Below are 26,582 nucleotides of genomic sequence, written 5' to 3'. Positions count from 1 at the left end.
ATTAATCCCCAAGCAACTGGTCCTCAGCAGAACCTGATAGTCCATTTGCTGGTTAAACTTGGCAATGGGCAGTTTACATTGCAGGGGGAGGCCCTCAATGCCATCAGCACAGAAATACTGCAGTGGCTTCATTGGAGGGCACTTGCTGTGTGAAATGATTATCTGTAATAGTAACCTTCAGTGAAACATCTGAGGCTGTACATGAAGCTTCAGAAAATTGTATCTGTGGCATGTTTGAATATCTGTTTCTGTAAAATATTATAGGGAATTACTGATAGATAGAGATGTTCCTGTCCAAACTATCCTGTTGAATGATAAAAAAGACAACCCTGGTATAGATATATACTGTCCTGTTTCTTAGAATACCTCCTGGGTGGTACTCACTGTGGTGATTAGGGTTGCTAAATCCCAGTAATGTTAGCAGGACTCACACAATGTTTCCCACATATTATCGAGCAAGCAAGATGCCAGGTGAGCTCAAAAGACAGGAAGTAATAAAACTTCTTTTCCCTCCTGTCTAGAAGTCAAGAGCAGACCCTGTCACTGAAAATGTTCATCAGTCAGTTGAGTCTTGCTGCATTTGATGACATTACAAACCACAAAGTGTCATCTGAGCTCCTGCGTCTCACAGCGGACAATGTTTTCCTCCACATGGCCCCAGCCACCAGCTCCCTGTCACAGGAGTTCCAGCAGGACTCTGTGGAAGGCCTCCCACAGTTTCATAGTCTCCAAGTGTATTGTGAAGACTTGCAACTGGACAATCAGCTGTACAGCAAATCCAATTTCCATTTTGCAGTCCTGCTGTGCCAAGAAGAGAAAACTGAAACCGCGCAGTGGTCAAGAATGAACAACCTCATTGTTTGTAACAAAGATTTGGAAAGCTATAAGGAAAACTGCTTTATTAAACTCTGCATTGATTTTTCTGAGGAAGAGAATTTCATGTTTCACGTGAATGACTTCAGCTTTGAGCTCAAACCAGCTAGGCTGTATGTGGAAGACACCTTTGTTTACTACATCAAGACTTTGTTTGATACATATCTTCCAGAAAACAAAACTGCTTGTAAATCCATCAGTGCTTCAGATACTATCCTGATAGTGCCTGAACAAGTGAGAGAGCATGCAAGAGCTTTAGTCAAGCCAGTGAAACTCAGAAGATTAAAAATACAACCTGTTAATCTCCTTGTCAGTATTCATGCTTCATTGAAACTGTATATAGCCTCAGACCACACCCCTCTCTCCTTCTCTGTGTTTGAGCGAGGACCCATCTTCACCACGGCCAGGCAGCTTGTGCACGCCCTGGCCATGCATTACGCTGCTGGAGCCCTTTTCAGAGCAGGTCAGTGCTTCTCCTTAACGAGCAACATTTTCATTGGGTACCAGGATTCTGTGGCTGTCGCTCAAGATGAGTACCCTGGATGGTAGCAGTACAATTTTTGTTCTCCTTAGACACTGTTTGGTAACGATACTTTCAGACACCATTCAGGTCCTGTCGTGCAACAGAAGGGAAGTAAAATAGCTGAGCAGACACCAGGGAAGGTTTGCAACATTGTGCTAGACATTAGCCAGCCACCTGAAGGCTTTAGCCACCTGAAACCCTGAACACAGCATTAAAATGTGTTCCAGCTGGCTTAGGTTTTGTCATTTTATATTATAGCACTAGTCAGAATCAACCCACATTCCTTACATAAACTCCCCAAAACACTGTTTAATCAAATTATTCAGCATGTTGCTCTGCCTTCAGAAGTAAATTATAGGCCTGAATGTTGTTTTGTTGTTAAAACTCCTTTTGGCTGCAGTTTATGATTAGGAATCTGTCTTTCTTCATACAGCCTTCAATCTAAACTGGCACACAGATGTTTGTTATCCTTTGATCCAAGAACTATGAAGTTTGCTGTTAGTAACTTTTTCCTATATGGGATCAATAGCTAGCAATTAGTTTTTTTAAGTTATCAGGTACATTTTTTTTTCCATAAATACTAATGTAGAAGTAATGAAATCTGGTCTCTGATGAGTATTGGTGCAGCACAGAATTTGTGCCTGAGACAGAAAACTCCTCCATGATCACACAGAAGTAACATATTCCATACTGAAACGTGGGATTTATTTTCCTGCAATACTAATAGTCAGATTTTCTGAGATCCTAATGCTTCCATTTGGACTGGAAGCATAGCTGCAACCTGACTTCTGTGCACCCTTTCCAAAACTGTACATGTGCATTTCATCTGTTTATAGATGCTGACATTGTGTTTCACTGTGTGCATGCCTGACTTGCACTGCTGATTGTGACAACAGTGTGCACAGTTGTGCACCAGAGCAGTGTACCAGTTCATTATTTTCTTGCAATATTATGCTTGCAAAATTTGCAGGTTTTTCTTTCTGCTGCTTGTTTGGATTTGTTGTGTAGTTAAATTTCGTAGTACAGAAGGGCAGGTCTAGTTGCTTGGTAATTAAGAGTGAAACTGTGGCCAAATATGGTCCACAGTGTAAATGCTTCTCCCCCATCACTTGCTCTGGGATCAGTGATGTATCTGAAATCAAGCAGATTTAAGTATTAGGAACTGAGGTTTGCTTTGGTGGAACTTCTCTTCAGGAAAATACATATGCATATATACTTAACTCCCACTGAAAGTACTAAAACTAAAATGTATTGTTTGAAAGGTGTCATCATAATTAAAATGGTGAATTGTGCTGATTAATGCTTGGTTTAGCAATGAAAATAGTTTATATAGAAAACTTTGTGACACTTGTCAAAAGAGCTGACTGTGTCAACAAAGTAAAAAAAGGAAGGAAAAAATAAAGCAAAAAGCTTTATATGATCTGCAAACCCTGAGTTTTTTCTCACCATTAGCACAGTTGGTCTCTTATGGAAGAGGACCTCGTGCTCCTGCATTTTAACTACATCAATCTGGAATAGGGGTTGTTCAACCTCCTTCTGCTCATGCATAAATCATTGGTGGCATCTGCACAGACAGCCTGCCCATACAGCCATACCTTATACTCAGGGATATGCACTCTTTTGCCCTTAGCTGTGTGGAGGACCACTGCTGACCTGTGGGAGGGAGCAGGATTTGCCCCAAAGCTTGCTGAAGGGGGTGCATCAGGTTGCCCTGTGTGTTGCAAAGGAGTGGTCAGAATCCATTAAAGCCATGGGTGGGACTGGAGAGCTCTGTTCAATTATGCTGATTAGCATTGCTTATCTCAAATCAGCCAAACCTGCAATGGAAATCTCCTATTATTTTCTAATTAAGTTGTCCCCTATATAAAAGCGAATAAAATTATATTCAAAAATATCCCTGGTACAACATCTAACCCTATAATTCTATAAGGAAAATTCAGTGGCTCTCTGCTAATACAGTCATTTTCATTTCATGTCAGTGGATACAATTACTCTGCATAAGTGGGGAATAGTAACCTGACATGATACTGTATTCTGCAAAGTAAAATGCCACACAGAGCTTGTGAATTGAGGGGTTGTTCCTGGTTCCTCATTCTCCTATTCCTGACTTAATCCCAGGCCTTCTTCCCTGGGTTGGGTGGTCCAAGCTGGCAGTGAGGAGCCATTGGGTTTGCTCTGGGCATTGGCCAAGGAGGGTCACCCGTGCTGCATGTTGTACATTATTCCCATACACTCTCCTAGGGTGAGCATGATCCACTCAGAGCTTCTCAAACCTGAGAGGCATGGACAGATTACAACAAAACATCCCTGGTATACCAGGCTACCCCTCAGTTTTGTGTTTAACTGTTTTCATTCCTGGTTTTTCTCTGTTTTACATTCCTAAAATGCTGGCTGTCCCAGCAGGCGAGTGGAGTCCCCCATGTGCCAGGCTGGTGGTGCCTGCTGGGGATGTTGCAGGGCACCAAGGCACTAAGCTGCAGTGTCCTGTAGCCACTTGCCATCACACCACCATGTAGGACAAGGAATGTCAAGAATATCTGGGGGGAAAAAAAGGTTCTAAGGAATTATTGCAATAATATTGATCAGAAAAAGCAGAAAGAACATCTCTCCCATCTATACATACCTCCCCCACCCCTCCAGCTTTTCAGCACTTCATACAGTGGCAAAGGTAATTTATTAAAAATCCTGCAGCGAGGGAATTGCAGACCCAGCCTGGAGTTCTGGCTTCCCCTGGTCCTGGCAGGAAGGGACTGCCAGGGGATGCTCCTTTCCAGGACAGCAGGGGCACAATGTGTGTTGCTGCTCTGTTCATTGAATTGCCAGTAGCACTTGGGTTTTGTTTTTGTAGTCCATCCCACCCTCTCTCTTATGTCCACTCTGGTTCCTGCTTTTCATATGACAAGTACTGGAGTTCTCAACCTGCCAGAACTGAAATGTGGGACAGATTCAACAAGAATAATAGATTTTCCGGGAGCTTAGAATGATAGTATGAGATTAATTCATTTCATATGAGTAACATTTTCTCTTCTGTTTGGTTTCATGATTCAGCCTTCCACAGGAATGACTGGGAGGGGTTAAAAGAAAACAAGAAAAGCATCTGGATAGCAGGAGTTTTCAATGATGAGATGGGAATGAGGAGGGCAGAGCACAGCTCAAGGGCCCTCATGGGAGAGCAGGAGGCCAGTCTGTCCATCCTTCAGTCTCCTGGCCCTGTCACACCTTGTGCGCTCTGACAGTGCCAGCTGAAATTCGTGGTACCAGGGCTCAAAGACCAAACAGTTCCTGTTTCACATTTATTGCCATTTCTGAATTGCTCTCTCTGGGCTGCCAAAAAAAGAGTTATGCAGCACTGTTTCCCTAATAAATCTGCTGCCTACCAGCCTGAGAAAGACAAGACCTGCAAATAGCTTTCCAGCAACAGATTGCTGCATGCTCAGCCATCCAGCAAGCTGCTGGCAACCCTGCGTTTATATAGGAAACCAGATCTGCAGATACTTCTCCTGGGATATGCATAAGGAATACTCCCCTATGAGTAACCTAATCAGCATGTAGATGTCATTGCTGTTTACACAACTGTACTGAGCAGAAGACATTTGTCTGGCTTTCACTGCACTCTGAAAGAAAATGATCAGCTTAGAAGGGTTGGGGTGGATTTAAAATAACTTCTTAAGCACTTGTCAAAAATCTGCATCCCTTTTCCTAACACTCCATCAAGCAATTGACCTGCACACTCCCGTAAAGCAGTACATTGTATCAGTGTAAACTCCCTGTCACAATTCTATCACATAAGGATGTGAAATCACAACGCTGCCTTATAGTGTCTAAAACCAACCCAAGCATCTGAGCTTGCAGCCCATTCCTCTGTAGCTGTGAGGCTCTCGCATCCGCCTCCCTCACACACTTTTAGCAGAAATACGGGAAGCTCCTGGAAGGAAGTAATTCTAAAGCTATTTGTGAGTTTGCCAAAAGGATTTCTTTGATTTACGAAGTATGAAAGATTGCCATTTCTGAATTCATAGTGGATGAGTTATTTCCTGTGTTTTGCTCAAAGGAAGTTCATAATGCAATGAATTCTAGTGTGAAAAAGATAATTAAGGAATAACCTTTTCACAACTGCTGCTTCTGCAGTTTTTGCAGCTGTAACATGTGTCTTGTTTCTCCACACAGGCTGGGTTGTTGGATCATTGGAAATTCTTGGAAGCCCAGCTAGTCTGGTGAGAAGCATAGGGAATGGCATAGCTGATTTCTTTAGGCTCCCCTATGAAGGACTGACCAGAGGCCCAGGAGCATTTGTCAGTGGAGTTTCCAGAGGAACAACATCATTTGTAAAACACATTTCCAAAGGTAGAGCTTTCACTTTATTACTCCAACTACTGCTTTGTTGTCATGCATTGTTAAAGTTTTAAGCAATAAAATCTGTCCATCCTTCAGTCTCCTGGCCCTGCCTTGTCTTGTGCTGCTCTGTGCTAGTTGAAATTCCTGGTACCAGGGCTCAAAAACCAAACAGTTCCTGTTTAGCTAAGCTTAGAGTGTATGTAACAAGCTCACATGCAATGTCTCATGTACTAAACAGATCACCACTTTACTGCAGTGCATGAGAATGTTTCAGAAACTTCAGAATTTTAAACCTCCCAGTGGGAAATAGATATTCACTCAGCAAGTATTTCATGTGATAACTGCAGAAGTATTAAAGGTGTTCTGCACTTCTGCTAGCCATCAGAAATTCTACACTCGGTCGCCTCATCATATTTATTATTAAAAAAAAAAAAAAAAAAAAGTAGTAGATACAGTTGTCATAACTGTGTGAGTCCATGGATGGGATTTGACAGTGGGGCTGGCCTGCCATGGGAACAGGAGGAGCTCTTCCCTTGCAAAGCCTGTACAAACAGTGCCATCGCGTGGCTCCAGCTGCTGCACAGACACAGCGGCTGCCCTGGCTGCTGCTCCGAGCCTCCACTCCTGCCTCCCGCAGGACGCGGCCTCACGGCTCCTTCTGTAAATATTTGTTTACCTTTCCATCACCCCCCTCTCCATTTAGATTGGCCTTCCACAGGGGAACTGGAGAAGGATGTTCAGATGAGTTTCTGTTCCCACCGACCAGGCAACCTGGAGCAGGCTAATGTAAAAGGCGTGACACGGGCCATAACAGCAGCGTGGTGATGCTTAACAAATAGTAAAGCATGTTACACATGGGTGACTGTTCACTTGACTTGCTGCTCTGCTCATAAGCTCAGCATTGCACTGAGGCATACAATGTCTCTGTGGTTTAAATTAAAGCATTTTGATCCAGACCCAAATGTATATCTCCATGCATTTAGGTACACTGACGTCAATTACCAATCTGGCAACAAGTCTTGCTCGGAATATGGATAGGCTGTCACTGGATGAGGAGCATTACAACAGACAAGAAGAATGGAGAAGGCAGCTTCCAGAGAGCCTGGGAGAAGGACTGAGACAGGGGCTCTCTCGTTTAGGCATTAGCCTTCTAGGTAATGTACTATTAAATATCAAGTTAAGTGATAATACTGTTTTCTAATCTACTCACTAGCCTTTTCTAACTGTGAGTTATAATTTCAAATTCTGGGGATTTGGTGTCTTCTTGTGACAAAGCCTCACAGTATGTATATTAGATACTGTTTATCAAGATTTTCTAACTTTTGTGTATGATTTTTGCTGATAAAATAATTGCAGATATAGAATGGGTTTGCACTTGGTGAAATAATATTTCGTACATGATGTAGATCTAAGTGGGAAAAAAAGAATAATTCTGCATCGGGCAGCGTGACTTGTAACTAATTCAACACGAAGACGTCATCATGCTGATGTTTACTTTCTGATGAATTATAGGATTGCCTTCTGAACCTGCTTGTTTTTGCAGCACTGTAGATATCAGAGATTCTTGGGTTTGTTTGAAAACCACTTCAACTTAGTGCAGATGTTAAGTAAGCTTTGATGAGGAATTCTGCTTTTACAAAGAGACCCAGATCGTCCTGATTCAGTGTAATTTTATTCATCAAGCAGCTGAGTGGCTTGGTTAGAAGGGAAGATTACTCTCTCCATTTCAAAGTAGCACCTAAATTTTGAAAACTAACCCACAGTGGAAAAATTCTCTGCAAGAAGTTTTGCAGTAAGGGGCTGGATTTTCTAGGTTACTTCGACTTGTCACACAGCAAAGGAATGCAGAACTGTATTGTTTGGCAGAGTTCCTCAGTATGTATTAAACAGTATGAATCTCTTAGAGATCAAAGTGACCAAAAGCAGTCCAGTGCAAAAGGTTAGAAGAGCTGAAGCTTGAAAGGATTTGTCCTGTTTCCTAATCTTCAGTAGTGTACACAACTCCTAAATTTGCAACCGCAACCCTGAAAGCCCCAAAGAGGAAGTGGTAAAAATGTTACAGCTTCGGGTTAAATTGCTGGGAATTATTTTAAGCAATAACATTAGATTATGTGAAGCACTGCCATTTGATAATGCCTGTAAACCAGCAAGCAAGTGTCCTGGGAGAAATGTGCATAAAGGAGAAATTTCATATATTAGTAGCCACTGTCCCAATAGTAAGCTGTTACTGGTGTTGCAAATCAAAGGCAGTTTGGAGGAGGTTTTATTTTTCCCTCTTGTTTTATTGGGCTAAGGGCAGTCAGGTTGAGTTGCTGGATGAAAGATTATACTTTTAGAAGCACTGTGTCAGCCTGGTGTATATGTGCTGGTGAAACGGTTTGGTGATCTTGGCTCAGTTATTAATTAAACATCAAGGTAACATGGTGTCTATATCTCCTTCACTGACACACCAGAGCCCTTCAGAGCTAAAAACATCAGCTGTACAGCCTGAAGTAAAGAGCAAAACTTTGTAGCTTTGGCTGTATCAAGGCAAAGTTTTTGCAGTTCAGGAAAGCTGGGAGCTCCTCACATACATGCACAAATACGCCGTTCCTGCACCTCCCCGCACACAAGGATTCCGTGGTTTGCAGCAGTACACCCGAGTTAAAAGCAAAACAAAAAATAGAGCTAGAATTCCAGTGTCCCTGATTTCCTAAGAGATCAGACTTCGTGTTAGAAACCTAGAGCTTCATATTAGCATTTAAACAGTGCCCCTCCACAAGCTAGGGTCTTGTTTTTATTCCCACTGTTACTGTTTAGCAATCGCTCCCTGCTAACTGCCTCTTTTCTTAGCAGTGGAGTCAGTGAAGCACCCAGATAAATTGCTACAGTTACTGTAAAGCTGGATGTGACAAGTATGGAACTCTCAATAAGGGAGAAATCAGAAATATTCCACTTACTTTGTATCAGTTTTTTTAATTAAACTTGATTTTTAAAAAGCATGTTTGCTCTGTTTAGGCAGCAGAATTCATATAAATTGTGTCAACACCTAAATTATGAATAGACCTATGTTTCAATTTCTACAAACATGTCAGAAAGCTGCTGCTGTCCTGTCTTTAGTGTAAAGAATATTGTGGCTTCCCAAAAAAAAAAAATATAAAATAAAACCAGTTGTAGTTGAAGGGACGGTATCACTGTGCTGCTTTTTTTCCCCAGCGCGTACAGAATAAACGTGAACATGCTTACTCTAAAAACACTTATGGTTATTCATACATAACAAAGTGAAGCTGCAGTTCTTTTCCTTTGCAAGGATGAAAAGTTTGATGAGCACAGAAATGCAGACAGCCTATTTGAAGCCGTAATTTCTGTGACTTTCTAATTGTAAAATTGAAGAGTGTGAAGGAGATTTCTACAACAGTCACGCTCGTGTTCGTAAGCCGTCTGACCCATGCAGGCAGCTAAAACAATGGCAAATGTAGATTTTGTGCCTAGGTGAAGTCATGTTAGAGTCCTCAGTTCATCGGTGTGTAGTGGTCTCTACCCAGAAAGTAGAGGTGCCTTTCTGATTTTTGTGAAAATCTGGCTCACAGTGGCCCTGATTCAGCAGAGCACTTAAGCATGTGCTTAAGAGCTTTGCTGAATCGGGGCCAAAATCATGTACTCTCGTCTCCTCCTCAGTGCAAGTTGTTCCCTGTGGTACATTCTTAAGTGCTTTGTCCTGTCTCATTTTAAATGACTCAAGCACTGTCAGGGTGTTGTTTGATTTGATTGTTATCTTTGGCCAGCTGTTGTCTTCTTTTCTAATTTGGGGGAGTTTTCTGGGTCATTTTAGTAACACTTGTGCGTGAAAAGAAGCAACAGCTTATGATAGGTGTGTTTTTTCCTTTTATATGTTTAGGCAAAAATGCAGTGAAATTTTTGGTAAAATATTTAAATGATTGACTCCTCACTGAGGAACTATCTTTTGCATTTTGTGTGACAGGGTCAAACTTAAAATATTAACTTTTAGCATGTAAAAGAGACTATTGAAACTATCGGCTGTATTTTCAACTGCTGGTCCTAGTGAAAAATATTACATTGAAGTGGCTGCCTTTAGGAAGTTGAGCATATCTAAATAACCAAAAAGATGACAACTATTCAGAAAGCTATTTTTTACAATGGCGGAAGTGCTCAACATTTCAGTTACTCCTTTGTGCTTTTGGGGAAGTGGATTGACTCATATTGCCTGACAGTGTAACTATCCTGGTAGAGAAGGCAAAGCCTGGGTTTCAGAAGCTCAGATTTTTGTTATTACAGGTGGTGGTAGCTGTTCTTGCTGTACACTATCACTGAGTCAGGGCCACTCTATATTTGCCTATCTACAACACAAGATAGCACAACCAGTGCTAATCCTGAAATTGTGTGCTATTCCACACACTAACTGTGCAACTACATCAATGCATGGCAACAGGTGCTTTTTCCTTTGAGCTGTATTTTTATGTGGTTTGCTGTGATGAGATTATGCTTCAGCCTTGTTTTTGGTGTGAAACACTTGAGGCAGTCCTGAAAGACAACAGAGAAAAGGAAGCAAAATGGCTTCAGCTTGGGCAGCTTCCAGCCTCATGGCAAAGCATGGCCAGTTTCTCTTAGTGGGGGATTTTTTCCAATTATGTCTTGCTCTGAAAGAGTTTGTCACAAGCAATCCGAGTTTTCTCAAGGCCATAAGCTGTGCTACGTTCACCCAACTTTGTCAGTCTGCACGTGAACCAGTTGCTGCCCATAATCAAATTCTTCTTGAAGTAATCCAGTGATATACTCTGAACTATCTGAATTTTGTAGCTATCAAAGTAACTTCTTTTATTGTTACTGAGCAACATGTATTAACCAGAGTGCACCCCATCTGATGTTTAGCAGATGTTATGTTGTTGCTGGAACTTCTTTGGTCCAGTAATGGAAGAATATGTTTTTGTTTTGTTGCTTTGGTGTTTAATTTTATTGAGGTTTTCTTTATACATGCATAATCTGTGTGTACATATGTGGACATGCATATAAAATCAAATGCTTAGGGCAAGGAAAAAAAAAAGAAAAATGGAGAATGGTTTCATTTAATTAAAAAAATACTGGTCAAGGGACATTACAGGGAAAGGACAGGGACAGCAGTAGGACACCATGTGAGAGAGAACAAGAGTGGGAAGGGAGGAACCACTACATGTGGTTCCATGCTGTGCTTCCCTGATACCCTACTGAAATCTGGCGGGGAGAGACTTTCTGTGGTAAGTCCATCCCTCCTGGTGCTCCTGCCAAGAACTTTGTTAGAACACAAGAAGCCACAGGGGCATAGGAAGATGTGCTTTGCACAGTTTCTGGTGTGAGAAGTGCCCTGAGCCTCACGTGTGTGTTACCACTCTCTGGCTGTTGCTGGGTTTTGAGGCTGCTCAGGCTTTGGTCTCTGTCTGTTTCCTTTGCTCACACATGCTGCACACAGGAAAGGAGCTGCACAGATCTGGATTCCCCACACAAGGGTGCTAGGACCAGCCACTCCTCAGTGAAAGGAGTAAGGTTTAGTTTATTTTGTGATTTGTGGGCATGGCCACTGTACATAAATGAGTTATGGTAGTGAGTTGCAATTCAAGATAAGGAATTACAGAGGAAGAGAAGATCATTTGGTATATTTTTTGCAGGTAGAACAACAAGACTTGCAAAAGGATTTGAGATACAAAAGGGATACAAATGTCTTCACAGAGAAGTTCAGAGCATGCATAAAATGCCAGAGTAACAGAAAGTGTGGAATTACTAAAAACTGGCTAATTAAGCTATAGATTATTTGGGGCATTACATAAATATTCTTATTTAACACAGTCACAGCAGTTTCCATTCTGTTTCCTTGTCCTTGGAGCCTAATTCTAGCTGAGGAGTGCCTGGAGCATACCACAGGTCCTTTGCAGTAGGCTCTTATTATTACCTTAAAACTTTGCCCAAGTATATTGCAGTAAATAATTTACTAGTGCTAGGACTTAGGTGGATTACATTTTATAAGGCAATAACTTCTGTTCTGAAAGTGCAGTTGTTGTGGATGACCTCAATAGATAGGGTGAAGGAGGTCACAGGATAGTATAATATTGTAACTTAGGACGACACCAAGTATTGTTTTATGTCTTCAATTGCATCCCAATTGCACAAAAGACTGGACAAACAATCCCAATTGTCTAATGTGGTGTTGAGATTTTATTTTAGTCAAGCAGCAGGAACAGCTGGTAAGTAGTAATGAATTGAAAATTGTATCATTTCAATGGCATGGCATTAAGGAAAAAGCTTTGTGGCCTTTGTGGTACAAAAGGTGAATGTTCAGCTGCACACTCAGCTTCAGTGAGTGACCTCAATTAAAACCAGGCATCACTTCAAAGACAGACCAGCATTTTCTGTGGAAATACTATACATTTGTCAAAAGGCTAGTGCTACAGATTTTGGGAGAATTCTCTCTAAGAGGAGAGGAAGGCATTTATGGGGGATGCAAGTTTCCTGAATTCCTGATCGATAGTATCCCAGGGACAAGGATCTGGGGAAATGTGTGCTACTTCTCATCCTCTTCTTTTCTTTGGACAGTGACTGTGCACAAATACTATATTAGTTCTTGTTGTTTCAAGTCAGCAATTTCTTTATTTATCCAGTGACAGTAATTAAAACCATCTGAAGACCAGTTAGCAGCTCACTGCCTAGTGCACGTCACGCTGGTAAACACATGGGGCCAAATACCTCGGTTGCGATTGTCCGAATCTGTGGAATTATGCCTGGATTTCCTTCCACTTACAAAGCAGAACTTTCTAAGATGTCTAGGTTGAGGTGAAAATGCCTAGTAACCAGAGTGACACTCAATCCTACTCCTCAAATAATTTTTTTATCTTGGTATTTGCAGCTGCAGGTGCAAACTGAGACCTGACCAAGAAGCCTGCAGACTTGTTTTCCACTGAGCAAAGCACCTGGGGTCGGGAAGACTGCTGTGGCTTTGTCCAATCCTTGTACCCGTAGCAATCTCCAAATAGCTTATCTGTCAAAATTACAACTACTAGAGACATGTCTGTGGTTAAGTGGCTAGCATAAACTCAAGATCAAAGAAATGTACCACCTCACATACCTGTTTACATTTAGGAAGATTTAAGTTGAAGTTCTCTGTTGATACTAAAAGCTGGGAAGGTCACTATGTCACTTGTAAAAGTTTGACCCATGCACATTAAAGTAAAATATGATGGTTTTCACAAAAAAGTAACAAAAAGTCTCAAAGTCTAATTCTGCTAATCTTAGTCATATATCAAAAGTTGCATTAGCTTATGAACATTTCTGGCAGTGGAAGAGGATATAAAAATGATCTATTGAATACAAACAGTTTTTATTCTCATGAAGTCAATCTTGCACTTACGTGAAAATCTCATTTCCATAGCAGCTCTAGCTGTCTAAAACTGGAGGATTTTATTCCTAGCCCAGCATTTTCAGAATTATGGCACAGAATGAGCCAAACTAAATTAACTCAGCAAAAGCATTTAGCATAAGTAGTCAAAAGAGGAAAACATACTGTAAGGTTAGGTGATCTAAATGTTAAAAAAAAAAAAAGGTTAGATCTTAACTGAAGCTAAGATAGTGTTTACCGTATTGGTCAAATGCTAAATAGCTGTGTAAGAATGGGGTACAGTCTCAAATCCAAACAATATTCAGGTCCAGTAGTAAGATTTCCTCTTATTCCAGAATATTTATCTTCACTACTTACTGGAGACTCTTGTTTTTTCAGGTGCGATTGCTGGGATTGTGGATCAGCCGATGCGGAATTTTCAGCGAGTATCTGAGGCCCAAGCTTCTGCTGGGCATAAAGCCAGAGGGGTCATCTCGGGTGTGGGGAAGGGAATCATGGGCGTCTTCACAAAGCCCATTGGAGGGGCAGCTGAGCTCGTCTCCCAGACAGGTTACGGTGAGTTTCATATTTCCAACACCTCCATTTAAATTTTAAAATGTTATTCAGATACAACCTGCTATGTCTTATTTATCCAGCTCAGTACTGTGTGACTTAGAGAAAGGTTTAGAAATGCCATGGCTAAGTACTTACAAATGCTCTGCTGCTTTTCTGAAACGCCATCGTGTTGTGCTTCTCTCTTGTGTTACTGATCAGTGATGCACAGCCACAGAAACAGAGAATGCAGAAAGCATGAAGTAATTCTTGGAATACAGTAGAATTAGTTACAGAAACATATGTGCTTGAAAAATAGTTTTTGACATAAAAGGATTAGAGCAACACTATGTCCAATTAGAGCATTATTTTGAGATTGCTTTGTTATGGCAGGGAAAGAGTTGGGCTATCTCTACACAAAGAGTGAGTTACATTCTTGGGAGAAAGAAGTGAGTCATGTAGTAGGAGCATCCCCTTTAAACTGGAGCTTCACGAGAAGACAGTCCTGTTTTCAGATACATGGGTAACCTTAGAGCAACCAGAGGTGGGGTTTCCAGCTGGACTGAGCACTTAATGGCACTGGTGCTAAATCCTTTCTAATTGATGGGAATAATTCTGGACAAACAAAAAGTGTAAAAGATAAAAATATCAAAATACACTAATTTAATTGTCTCCAGTATCAATCAATCACTTTCAGCTTGAATATTTAAGAAGAAATGGTAGTTGGAGGGAGTCAGGGAAAAGAAGCAGGATACTGATAGAAAGACAATGTGTCAATAATTCCACCTCACTAATTATACCAGACAAACCTTGAATATTTATACCTTTAATCACTAGCAATATTTATGCTTGTTGTGTTAACTAAAATACAAGTAGTTCTCGTAGAGCTTAAGGTTAGGATGCTTCCCACAACACCCACAGCTGATTCCATCCAGTAAAAGAAATAATGAAACAATTATTAGAATTCTTTCAAATCAACTTTATCTTGTTTGTATGATCATAAATAATAACTGTTCTCCTGAATCATACACCCCATAGGTGTAAAACCCATATCAGCAAAATCAGAAGGTTTTTTCTGTTGTTGGCTGTCTCTGTGTTGGCTTTGCTGCCCAGGACATTATTATTTCTAGTTTTAATTCTGCTGCTGTTTTTATCAAGAAACTCATAGTAGTTGAGGGACACTTTTCATTGCAGATATGGTATATAAGACATCATGTTTTCCATGACCATGACAAAAAGACTTAGCCAGGAAAAAACATAAAACTATATCAATAATAGTTGACAGTGCGTGAGAGGAAAATACACAAGAGTTCAAGTAACTCTTACCCACGACTGGATTGGAAGTGGGACTGTGCCTCTTGGGGGAGACCAAGGGGTGGAGGACCACACAGAAATAAACACATGTTCTCTCTGTCTCCATCTGTAAATAACATTTTCACTCACATAATGCTGAGAACCTTGGTAAGCCAACTGTTACAATTGGGATGCTGCTTTTAAGTATTACCATCAACATGTGTGCTAAAAATTAAAGGGTTTTTTTCATTGCTGATGTTTTGTTTAAATTATTATCCATTGTGTAAGAGGGAATCTAAGTTATTGACACCCTTATGCCTTTGGAATGCTTAGACAAAAGAAAATCTCTTAATTTATTTGTAAAGTACATTTGTAAAAGAGTAACTTTGCACCAAACCACGTAACACTAGTGCTTGCTGCATAACCTACTCCACGTCTGTCATGTAAAAATTTTTAAAACTAGTTAATTTGTGAATTTTTTTGCATCCCACGCATTCTTTCTGGTGACCATACCTCATCATTGAATGTTTACAGGCCATCTAAAATCATCCATACTGTACCATCTTCAGCTCTGGAGAGTCTCTTTAGAAACCTGCTTAACTGCTGCTTGTAATCTCCATTCTGGGCTGGCACTAAGAAGAATTCATAATAAACCAGGTGCCCCAGTAGATCTCATAAATGTACATGGATATGTGTTTAACAGCTGGATTAAGTAACAGCTGGATTAAGCATTTAAATGCAGTATCTAGGCAAACTTGCCTTCTAATTTGTACCAATTGTGACACGTATATGAAAGTATTTTAATATTAAGCAAGAAAGTTACAATGGTCTTGATTTTTTCTCCATAAATCCTAAGTGATGTGTCTGATCCTGCTCTGAAGTGATGGCTCTCAGGAGTGTTATGTTTCTCTTGATTGCAAGTGTAGAGCTGATTCATGGAACACACAGTGGGGTTTTTTTGTTTCTTGCTAAAGCGAGATCATGGGGGTTAAGTGCACAACTCTTGCATTGTAATATTTAATGAATTATCTTGACTACAGCTTCCAGAGATGTGACATCATTTTGGATCTGCACTGTTTTATGAACTGCTTTAAACAGATGACATCACTGCAACACAGAACTGCGTTGTAGAAAACAACCACTAAAAAATCTGAATTCTCTCACCCGCAGGTATTTTGCATGGAGCTGGACTTTCTCAGCTTCCCAAGCAGCGCTCTCATCCAAGTGATCAACATGTTGAGCAGGCTCCAAACAGCCACGTCAAATATGTCTGGTAACATTATTTAGACAATTGCTCATTTCTACATCCACATTGTTTATTAATAGCTCCTGGCCTCTGGTCAAGTTGACAGGAAAAGCTTCCCTAGGAAAGGCTGAGTTATGGCAGTTTGTTTAGGAACACTAAACACAAAGGTAGTGCATAGAAACCCAATCTGCAAATGATGGGCTGCTGATCTGTATCCAGCTTTGAAACTACAGAGCTGATCTTTATTTAATGGTATTCAGTGAGTTCTTACTTATTTTATCATTGCACTGAGCCCAAGAAAAACACTGCACATCTCCAGGAACAGCTGTTAGTGAAGATAGCTTTATTTTCTGCACTGAATTTCTAAGACACTTCTCAGGGGTAATTTTTCTATTATCAAGGAAATAGGATGGGAAATAGGCTAACCTAGCACAGATATTAGGCCAATTATGTGGTGAGTGATTGAGGGGTTTTGATAAGTAACAATTTCACATTCATTCTTTAAATCTGAAGTCTTACATCTTTCAGTAATGGAGTTTTGGAGTACACTGCCTGGCTTATTTTACATCTGTAGCTGATAGCTACAGGCTTAAGTAAAAACAGTGATCAGAATAAGCCCTGGAGGATCCAATGCACTACACTAACGAGTTCTTTTTTTGTCTTTTATTTGCCTTTTTTTAACCTGATAATGCAGGAAAATGCTACAATCTCTGGGAAGGCCAGAGGTTCATATGGCCTTAGATGTCATGATTGTGAGCGGATCAGGCCAGCAGCATGAAGGCTGCTTGCTGCTCACCTCAGAGGTGCTCTTTGTCGTGAGCATCAGTGAAGACACACAGCAGCAGGCCTTCCCCGTGACTGAAATCGATTGTCTGGAAGATGATCAGCAAAAAGATCTGCTGAAGGTGCAGCTAAAACAACAGAGAGTGCCTTCTGACTTGGAGGTAAAGACTTGAGTACCTTTTCCATTCAAAGACAAAGTTACACTGATGCTGGTGCTTTTGGCAGTGGGAACACTCATCTCTGGGCTGGGAGGCCAGAGGCTGAAGTGCCAAACCAGGAGATCTGCCCCTCCTAGCTGGCTGTGATTCCCTTTGGGTGAATGTGTCTCCTCCCTTCTATTCTCTTAATGATTGTGATATACCATATCTATGACAGAAATTTTCTGAGGGAAAAAGTAGAGGAAGTCTGAGTTCTTGGTAAGCATCACCTCTTTTCTGAAAAGGTTCTCATGGCTACATATGCATGAGGTGTTCACTGTTTGGCAAGTCAGCATTGCACCCTGTGCCTACAAAGTCCCAGCAAAAGCAGTTCCTTTTATTCTTCTGGGCATTCTGTTAACAGTTCAGTGGTGCTGGTGCTCCTTTCAGTGTGCTTTATCTTGTCTCTTCTAGCACAGTGGTCTTGTTTGGCTGTATTTACTTCCTTAGATCATCCTTCTTCTGCAAATGCTAGCTTTAAATTGGATTAGTCCCTCTCTGAGATTGTATGCACCAAGTGTTTGCCAGTAAGAGCATAAACGCTTCATGTTGAAAGATGTCTAAGCTATTTGAATACTGAGGTCTTTTGGATTAATTATCTTCTTTTAATGGCAGAAGAATGTTATATTTTTACACTTTTGGGAAACAATGTTTATTGTATTAAATTCTCAAGTAGAATCATATGAGAGAGCATTTCAAAAACGAACACGCATGTCCCAGTTTTTGTAAAAGTGTGCCAGGTAGTTTATAGACTGCTATACCAGAAATTTCTGTTTCAAATATAAAAAAAGAACATATAAAAGCCCTGAAGTATAAGGTGTGACAAAAAGTAGGAGCACCTTCAGTCAAATCCTAACTTTGCTGAAGGCAGTGAAGAGTTTTGCTGTTGATTTCAGCAAGGACTTCATCTGTGTCGTGACAGCACTTGAGTATTTTTGTGAAAGCTTTCTTTAGTGCTGAATTCTCTATTTATATTTATTGTCTTTCCACTAACCTCAGTCTCACAGAGAACTGTTGACTGAAGTTGCCTTCTCTCACCACAAAGCTACATGAGGGATTACTTAAATTGTGAAGCAAATGAGCAAAGCTCAGCTTTTTTTGTCCCTGAGTGCTGAGTGGTTGGTGGAGGCACACATCAGACTGTCAAGAGTCCAGACTGTCCTGCTCAGTCCAGAGCTAGTGTCCTGGAGGGAAGAAGAAGGAAAATTGCTTTCACTAAGGCACTGGATACACTCACCCTATCCTAATCCTAACTTTAGCACCAGCCCAGATCTCTTTTTTATTGGATTGGAGTGTTGTCTTTGCATCTGGTTTTCCGAGGGGTAAGGAGAAGGCTGCTGCTGCTGTGGGGGAAAGGCAGCTTGCTGCAAGTGGGTGATGAGGGGTGCAGAGGGTCTGCCTGTTTGGCAGAAGGGAAGGCGAGGGACAGGGAGCCTAATTCTAGTCCCCACAGCTGCTACAGCTGGGAATGTGTAGGATTTATGGGCAAGTGGGGCCCCTGAATGCACAGAGCAACCCTGCATGGCACATGCAGAGTCCAATGTTCCCACACGCGTGTGCTCATAATGTCCTCCTTTGGAGGTACTGGACCAAATACATCTTTTTTTTTCTGAAGTTCTGGGTGGAAATATGGGAGTCCTACTCAAATGGTGCAGCAATGCAGCTCTAGGAGCTGTAAGCCTTGAGCCCAGCATCTCTTTTGCTGATGCAGCCTCTTGAGAACACAGTGAAAATGTACGGGAAAAGTGCCTGTGTCCCAGGTGGAGCCAAGTCAATGATGGCAAGACAGCAAAAGTTGAGTGATGCTGTACAAAACAGACCTGGCAAAACATTCCTTCAGAATGCAGATACTGATTCTGAAATTCTTGTAAAAATTTAAAGAAATGTGCTGTGAGGAAGAGCAGTTAAAAGAAATAGAGAATAAAAAATTTTTAATTTTTTTATGTTAAGGCATCTAAGGCAGCTACACAATAAAAGATTCCAAAAAGCTTCATATACAGTTTTAGTAATTACATAGAGTGTTTTGTAATTAATATTTGCTGTTTTTTTAGTGGATTGGGAGATCTCATACTTGGTGATTTCCTTTCTGCAGCTGAATTTGTGGTCTGGGTGTTGTCACGTGCAGCACTGGTGCTGATGGGAGCCAGAGCTTCCCTTCAGCTTCCTGACAAGAGCTTCTACAAAGTCTTCAGATGTGATTAGGAGAAAGAACCTTAGGAGGAACAAGTTGTGACTTGAAGATGAGCAGCCTCTAAGCTGCAGAGTGATGCCTAAATAGGCACAGCTCCTCAGTATTAATAGTAGGACATTGTGTTGCACTGAAGGTGTCCTCAGCTGAAGTGCAGACGTGTCTGTGCATGATGGCATTTGCAAAGATGGCCTCAATTTTTAGCTGGAAAATGCCCAGTCAGGTCAACCAGATTGTTATTTTGAGTTTAGCAAAACAGAGCTAATGTTACCAATATAAGTTATGTCTATTTTTCTGATTAGTTTAGTCAAAGATACTAGGAATAATACAAGAAATTGAAACATTTAATTTCAAGGCTATAAAAATCCTCTTTTTTGCATTACTGCTCACAAAAACAATTGCCAAAAGTTTTGTTTCAGCTCTGCCCAAAACAGTTTCTCTCATTCCCTCTCCTCAACTTCTTGGAACAGTTAAGAAACAAAGCATGAGTTATTCTACAGCTGTAATCACCAGAGATGTTACAGAGCATATTTTGACTCCTTCAGCAATAGGTTTGCCTGATGCCTTGTTCGCCTCCACAATATATAACTTAATCCATCTGGATAGGAATAGCCTGGATGGATTCTTAAAAACTCTGGCACTGACAAGTTTGTTATTGAAAGGGAAGCATTAATTGTATTTGGATTATCTTCCAAAGTAATTGAGACACTGCTTGTTTCCAGACAGATGTCAAACTCAAAAGTCCTGCTCTTCCAGCTGCTCTTGGTATAGCTCATTACATCAAGAAGACAAGAAAAAATTGAAGGGCCCTGGAATTTCAGATATTCCAGATTTTTTTTAATAGTCCTATGTGTTATCATCTTTCGAGCTCAAAAGCAATCTTTGGATTTCTCAAAGCAAAGGGAAATAATCCTAAAGAGCTGGATCTCCTTAGTCAGTGTGCACAGAGGAGTAGATCAGTGCTACACCCATCTGGACTGCACAGCACAGGTGTTGTAGCTGCTGTGGAGTTAGAATTGCTTAAGGCTTAAGGCTTATTCATTATAAACCATAATGGGAGGAATTTTAGAAAAATACTGGAGTTCTTAACCCAAAAGTATGGCCTGGTAGTATGAAGGGACATGATATCCCTAATGTTCTTCTAGGAGCTGCATTAAGCAAGCCTCAATCAAGTTTTGAATCCTTGAGTGATCTGGATATAAACACGATAAATGTTCAAAGCAGCAAGTGAGGGCACTTAGTGACAATCTTAGGTCCCATTTAGGAAAAAAGGTAGAATTACATCAATTCCAAATTTTTCTTGTCTTGAAAATATAAGCCAAACTGAAAGTGGCTGCAGAAGCAGACAGTTACAGATGAAGTCATCTAAAAGCAAGCAGGCTCCCAGTTACTTTGGAAGACCATCCAACCATAGTTAATATTTCCTCCTGAATAATTATGCTGTATCTGTGGAAAATGGCCTGGGGCTTAATGAAGAATGGGTTCACGAAAGTAGATGAGTGGGATACCAGCACCATTTCCATCTCCTTTAGTAAGCAGGATCTTCTGGTCAATGTGGAGGCAGAACCCACCTGTCCCTGGGCTTACCTCCCTAGGAGAAATCAGGAAAAAGTGTGAAGCCACCTACACCCAAAATTTACCCTGTAACTTAAAATCCAGTTTACATAGGTGGTACTTCAGCATATTTCTCTCCTTTCAACTGCTGTAACAGACTGACTGCTGAGATACTTTCACTGAGCCACCAGACCAAAGTCGTGGTTCAGACACTGTTCTCCAGCGTTAGCTGGAGTCTGCTGCAGCAGTCTGCCTTCTGATTTTTCCCTGCCTTAAGGTCGTTCATGGAAACAACCCTTTCCTCTGCCCATTCCATCATTTCTGCTGTTTCTAGGCATAGGCTTCAACCTTAAACTTCTGAGCTTGTTCATGAGCCTGCTTCCTTTAGCAATTTTGTGATGATGATTGAAAACAGGAGTGTTTCTACTCACTGAGCAGCAAATCCATCTCCAAAGGCATAGTAAAAAAAACAGAGGGGACTTTTTTCATGTGAATGTGACACCTGTCACTATCTATCAATCATATTAATTCTTTCTTCAAATAAGCAGCAGAGTATTTAAATGAGTCTTGCAGTCCAGAGACATTACAGGCTACTGATTGAAGTGAATCTAATGGCACTGTTTGAAAGTATCATTCTTTTTAGCAAGACCTGTAAAACTCCCTAAAAGACAGGCAGAAGATAGCAGTCTTTAAATCCTTAGCATGATGTCCAGAAGGAAATTTTAAATCCTACAAAAATTAAACTTGTCAGCAATTCTTCAAGTGTAAAATAAGGGAGCATCAAATCCTAGCCCTATTATAGCTGCTGCCTTTTTCTTCATTATAATATTTTGGAAGTAACTTCTATTCTGAATGACTTAGCTTGTCATACTACTGGAGTATCCAGGCTGGGATTTCTGAAATACAGGTTTTTTTGAGACCATGCAACCAGCTTGATGCCTGCTTGTTTGCCTTTCCTTCTCAAGCTAGTCATAGCCATCCTCAACTTCTTCAAAAACAAGGGCACAGCAGATTGATCTTCCAAAGCCAGGTTTGCCCATAGCTTTTCTGGATAATAGTTTATCTGGTTGCAACCATATGACAGATTACAGTATTTGTTTTACTGTATTTTTTCCTGCTAGGGTAGGTCACTTGCATTCCTCTTGCTAGGATCTTAAATAACCTCTACCTATTTCAGCCCGCAAAACACAGATCCCTTAATATTTTCTCCAGAAACAAAATGCCCAAATCATCTTTAGTAAAACCCTTTTGTTTAGAAAAATGTCCTTCTGTGGATGGGTTTTGTTGCTAGAAGCAGATGGATATATCCTGCCATAGAACATTCACCTGGAAAGTAACTTCTAGTCTTGATTTTAAATTAAGCAAGTTAAAGACTAAATTATTTTAGCTAAATAGAATTTCTGTATGATAAGCCTTGCCAAGAGCTACTGACATTTTTCTAAAAGGGACTTCAATGCCTTTGCTGTAAACAAGGAGTTGATCTGTTGTAAAGTTCTACTCTTGACCCGTTCTCAAAAGATACTCCTTAAATTTTCTGTGTCAGAGTTAGAGCTTCTCAGAAGTCCAAAACAGCAGAGGACTAATTCACCAAGGACTCAACTATGGGAGAGCATTCATGATTTAAAAAATCCTTTAAACTATTCAAGATTTCAGGCAGGAAGATTTTTATCAGCGAAATGTGGACGTCATTGTCCTTGCTGCTCAGCTCGGTTACTGTCAAACACTCAGTGACCATTGTCTCTGTCTGCTTGCAGGCCGAGGGCGCCCGAGAGAGGCTGTCGGAGCAGCAGTACAGCCGCCTGGTGGAGTACATCACAAAGGCCTCTTGCCACCTCGCCCCCAGCACCGCCGCAGCGCCGGCCCCGCAAACCCTGGCTGCTGAGCAGCCCCTGACTATAACAAAAACCTATCAGTACGTAGTTGATCCCAATTTTGCCCAGGTATTCATTAGCAAATTCACCATGGTGAAAAATAAAGCCTTGAGGAAAGGATTTAATTAATAGTTATTTCTGGTGTGTGTAGGAATGCCGTACCAGTTTGAAAGCAGTGCTTTCTTTGCAGTAACCTACATCAAGTAAAGATGCATGTAATTTCTGAGGAGGTAGAAATTGATAACAAAGCCCAATAGCTTTTCTAATCTTGACAACATTCCTGCTTCCTAGCCAAAATACTAGTGCTGGAAGGAAAGTGTTCTGGCAAACGAATAAAGTGAGAAGGAGCAGCCTTGGACTTCAGCTTAATCAAAATCCTTTTTCTTTTCAATAACCAAAAATTAGAGAATGGGGGAAAATTACGTGCATACGGACGTTTTTACCACACACAGAAATGTGTATCAATACCTCTATATCTTATTTTAGGGTCTGCCAGTTTCTGTTATAAACCAGGTTTATAACTCAGCTGTAAAAACTTGCTCAAGGCTGAGCCTTTCCCCCCACACCCACACTCCCCCAACATGTGCGTCCTGAGGCAAAACATTTTCCCCCACTAAATCTGAAAAACCCAGTGTGGCTGTTTTAAGTTACTAGTGACAGCTGGGTTTTAGCACCACTTTAACCTTAAAATAGCTTCCTTTATTTGACTGAAGTTCTGCAGGACATTAGTCCATAATGTAAACTAGTGCCTTTGTGTGGTTTGGAGAACAAAACATGAACTACAACATGACTTTATTTTTAAAACTGTCTGTATACAGAAACTTTATTTTATCCACCATCAAATTTTCAGAAGTACTTTCAATGTATGTATGACCGTGCGTTGTCTGCTCATTAACTGGAAGCCAGTAACATGCAGTTCAAAAATTGAAGAAACAGAGCTGTCTCCTTAAAATCTCCAAGCTCAATGTAACCCAGATGTGCAGGTGCTAAGTACACCTTGTGGGGTCTTGCTCATTTCTGATCTGCCACCACTACATTGTATGTGCTCCCTTCAGCCCTAATTCATTTTATGCTTATCATCTTCAAACTGATAAAAGAAATGTGGCCTTTCAAATATGTACTAAGCCAAGTGAGATTTTTTTAAAGTTGATTGAAAACTATGGACCCACAGGCACCAATTACATTAACAGTTAATGGTGCCATCACAATACACTTACAAATATATGTTAAATACCTGCATTTCTTGTAGTAGACAAGAAATCAGTCTCTGGGCACAGTTAGATGACTTTATACACCAAATCTGGCCATGGCAGTTTCATTTTAAAACCAAAAGCTTACTTGGTTTCCAACTATGCTTGTTAACTTTTCTCTCCTTTTCTATATGTTTACCAAAATGAATTATGTCTGGAGATTCCTGAACATGGCTGGAATTGGAGTCAAAAACTGGAATAAAATGTGATCACCATTTGGAGCATATGCTTTATAGCTAATAACTTCTATGCATACTTGATATGACCAAATGCACACTAAATAAGAATGTAGTAACTGCAATGTTTTTCTCTTGAGTTCTGTTTTGTTAAAAGGTATTCCTAAAAGCTATGTCTCATCTACTGAGAATAAAGGAGGCTGGGGTCTGCATTGTCCTTTTCTGACTGTGAAATAAACCCATCCATTATCAACATTTCATCCAATGATTTAGTAACTTAGTCACTGTTTAAATAACATTGTTTAAAAATGTATATGTATATATACACATGTGCTTCATTCCTGAGTATTTTATGGAAGTTGTTTAATAGTTCTAATTTTGCATATTGATGGATAAATTGTAATATAATAAAATTGTTTAAAGATAATAAAGCTATTCCTGTAATACTTGTCCTTGTGAGCTGTTTATTCATTTGGTTACAAGGTGTAGGACAATGACAAGGCTGATGTACAAGCCTCATGAGGGCCCCATTAGATCCAGTTGGTCACTGGACCCTTGTAGTGTACCAGAAAATGCAATAGATCGTGACAATACTTTGGAAGTAAAAACTGGTGACTAGCTTGCCAAAAACGTGTGCTGAAAAGTTTTATGCTTTTGTGACTAACTGAATCAAAACAGCACTGTACTCACCATTTCAATTAGACTAATCTGTTCCTTATTTATGGAGTACACAGACAAGCCAAGGGGATGCAAACACACCTGTATAAAATGAGGAACAGCAGTTTCATTTCTAAAAGTTTGTCGATTTCAACCATTTTTTTTAAGATTCATTTGTGTTTTTCCTGAATTACATTCTCCTGGAATAAACACTTGCTTAAATTACACTTCAGTGAATAGAGCTGCATCTTTACTGCATTAGGCAGGTTCTTTCTCCCCCTTCTGACCACATGTATGGAAACGAGTGGGGACAGCACATAAATCAACTTCTCCTACATATGAGCTGTGTGAACTATGAAAACAAAGTTGTCCAAAGAGCAGCTGCCTGTACTTAGCTGCTAAAGCAGTGCAATGTGTACTCTTAAAACATGCCTACTCTCATAACGCTCTTTAGACCTGGAGAGCTCACAACTTCAAATCTATCTTTTTAGTTTGCTTCCAGAACAATCAATCACTCCTCAAACACTCCAGAATAAAGTAAGCTAGCCAAAAAATTTGAAGCCATAGTCAGGCAAGACCTTTCCCAAAGCAGTTCAGGTCAAATAATTCCTTTTTATATATCATTTAATACATAAATATAGCAAAAACCTTCAGACACTTGAGATAATCTCCAAGAGAGGCAAGCATGTTTTTCAGCTCTGCATCTCCTAGAAACAGAATGCCCTGTAACAAGCAACTGATTGGAGTCTACCTCACAGGTCTTGTACTATGCTATGTCCCACTTCAATTCTTTGTATGATAGAATTAGCTGAACTCTTGCTGGCAAAGGAAAAAAAAATTAAATTAAGGAAAAAAAAAAAAGAAACCTGGGGGGTTGGTGCTGATTTCAGAAAAGCAGGTGAGGTATCCAGCTTTGCACTCCCTTCCTACTCCAGAGGAAAGCAGGCTGTGGGATGGTTGGCATTGCCTGCTTAAGGGAAGTACTTGCCTTGTATTCAGTGTGAAACCAGACTGCATCCGGAAAGCAACAACTGCAGCCTGCAGACTCTCAAAGCACAGCCACAGAAGTTAGAACTCAGCTTCCTTTGTTAAATACATTTAGCCAGAGACAGCCCTGGGCTTGCTGTATCTGTCAAAAATTGCCTTCAGTCACAAAACTCTCATTTCTTTAAATCACATGAGCTGGTAGCTGAAGGAACACAGACTGCAATAACTGCTGCTGGCTGCAACAGTTTAAAAGAAACTAAGAATTTAACAGTAAATTAATTCATAGCAACTGTGAAGAATACAGGGCCTAGACAAGGGAATTATGTCTATTAACCTGCACACCTGGCAGTAGCAAGTTTCTTTGCCTCTGAAGCTGTCAGTAAGACTGAAGACCCTTGGCTATTTAAACCTGCAGACAGGCCTGAGAAAATGTTAGTCAGTACTTAATGGCATACACTGTTTATACTACACATTGGGAAGATAAATGGGTATCATTTGCTATTGTTAAGCTCTGGTTTACATTTATAGGAGCTGGGGTATTTTGATTACTAGATGGTTTCCCCAGCATCACTAATGTCAAATTCTTTCTTTGCTTAAAGGAAGCACTGTCTGCATGGGAAGTTTAAAGAAAATCCCATGTTGCTCTATAAAATGTTTTGGATCACATACATTACTTATGTGCTTTCATTAGTCCAAATGTTGTTCAAGGATACCTATTAAGTGTTAAGTAGTTAATGATCCATGTAAAATAATAAGAG

General features: G+C 40.4%; 1 protein-coding gene across 5 annotated transcripts in view; it reads left to right on the top strand.

Moving 5' to 3' along the window:
* The window catches only part of VPS13B (vacuolar protein sorting 13 homolog B), a 434,757-nt gene extending 410,131 nt beyond the window's left edge, over positions 1 to 24,626 (top strand). For all 5 annotated transcript variants that reach the window (XM_077187531.1, XM_077187521.1, XM_077187524.1 and 2 more), the window contains 7 exons: positions 522 to 1,336; positions 5,564 to 5,740; positions 6,715 to 6,885; positions 13,470 to 13,646; positions 16,086 to 16,188; positions 16,856 to 17,105; positions 22,638 to 24,626. In XM_077187531.1, the coding sequence (XP_077043646.1) occupies positions 522 to 1,336; positions 5,564 to 5,740; positions 6,715 to 6,885; positions 13,470 to 13,646; positions 16,086 to 16,188; positions 16,856 to 17,105; positions 22,638 to 22,883 (1,939 nt within the window). In that variant the 3' untranslated portion in view covers positions 22,884 to 24,626. The remainder of the gene's footprint in view (positions 1 to 521; positions 1,337 to 5,563; positions 5,741 to 6,714; positions 6,886 to 13,469; positions 13,647 to 16,085; positions 16,189 to 16,855; positions 17,106 to 22,637) is intronic.
* The last annotated feature ends 1,956 nt before the right edge of the window (positions 24,627 to 26,582 follow it).

This window comes from Agelaius phoeniceus, chromosome 1, assembly GCF_051311805.1.
Source record: "Agelaius phoeniceus isolate bAgePho1 chromosome 1, bAgePho1.hap1, whole genome shotgun sequence".
NCBI lineage: Eukaryota > Metazoa > Chordata > Aves > Passeriformes > Icteridae > Agelaius > Agelaius phoeniceus.
Note: the sequence above shows the minus strand (reverse complement) of the source record. Positions and strands in the feature narration are given on the sequence as shown.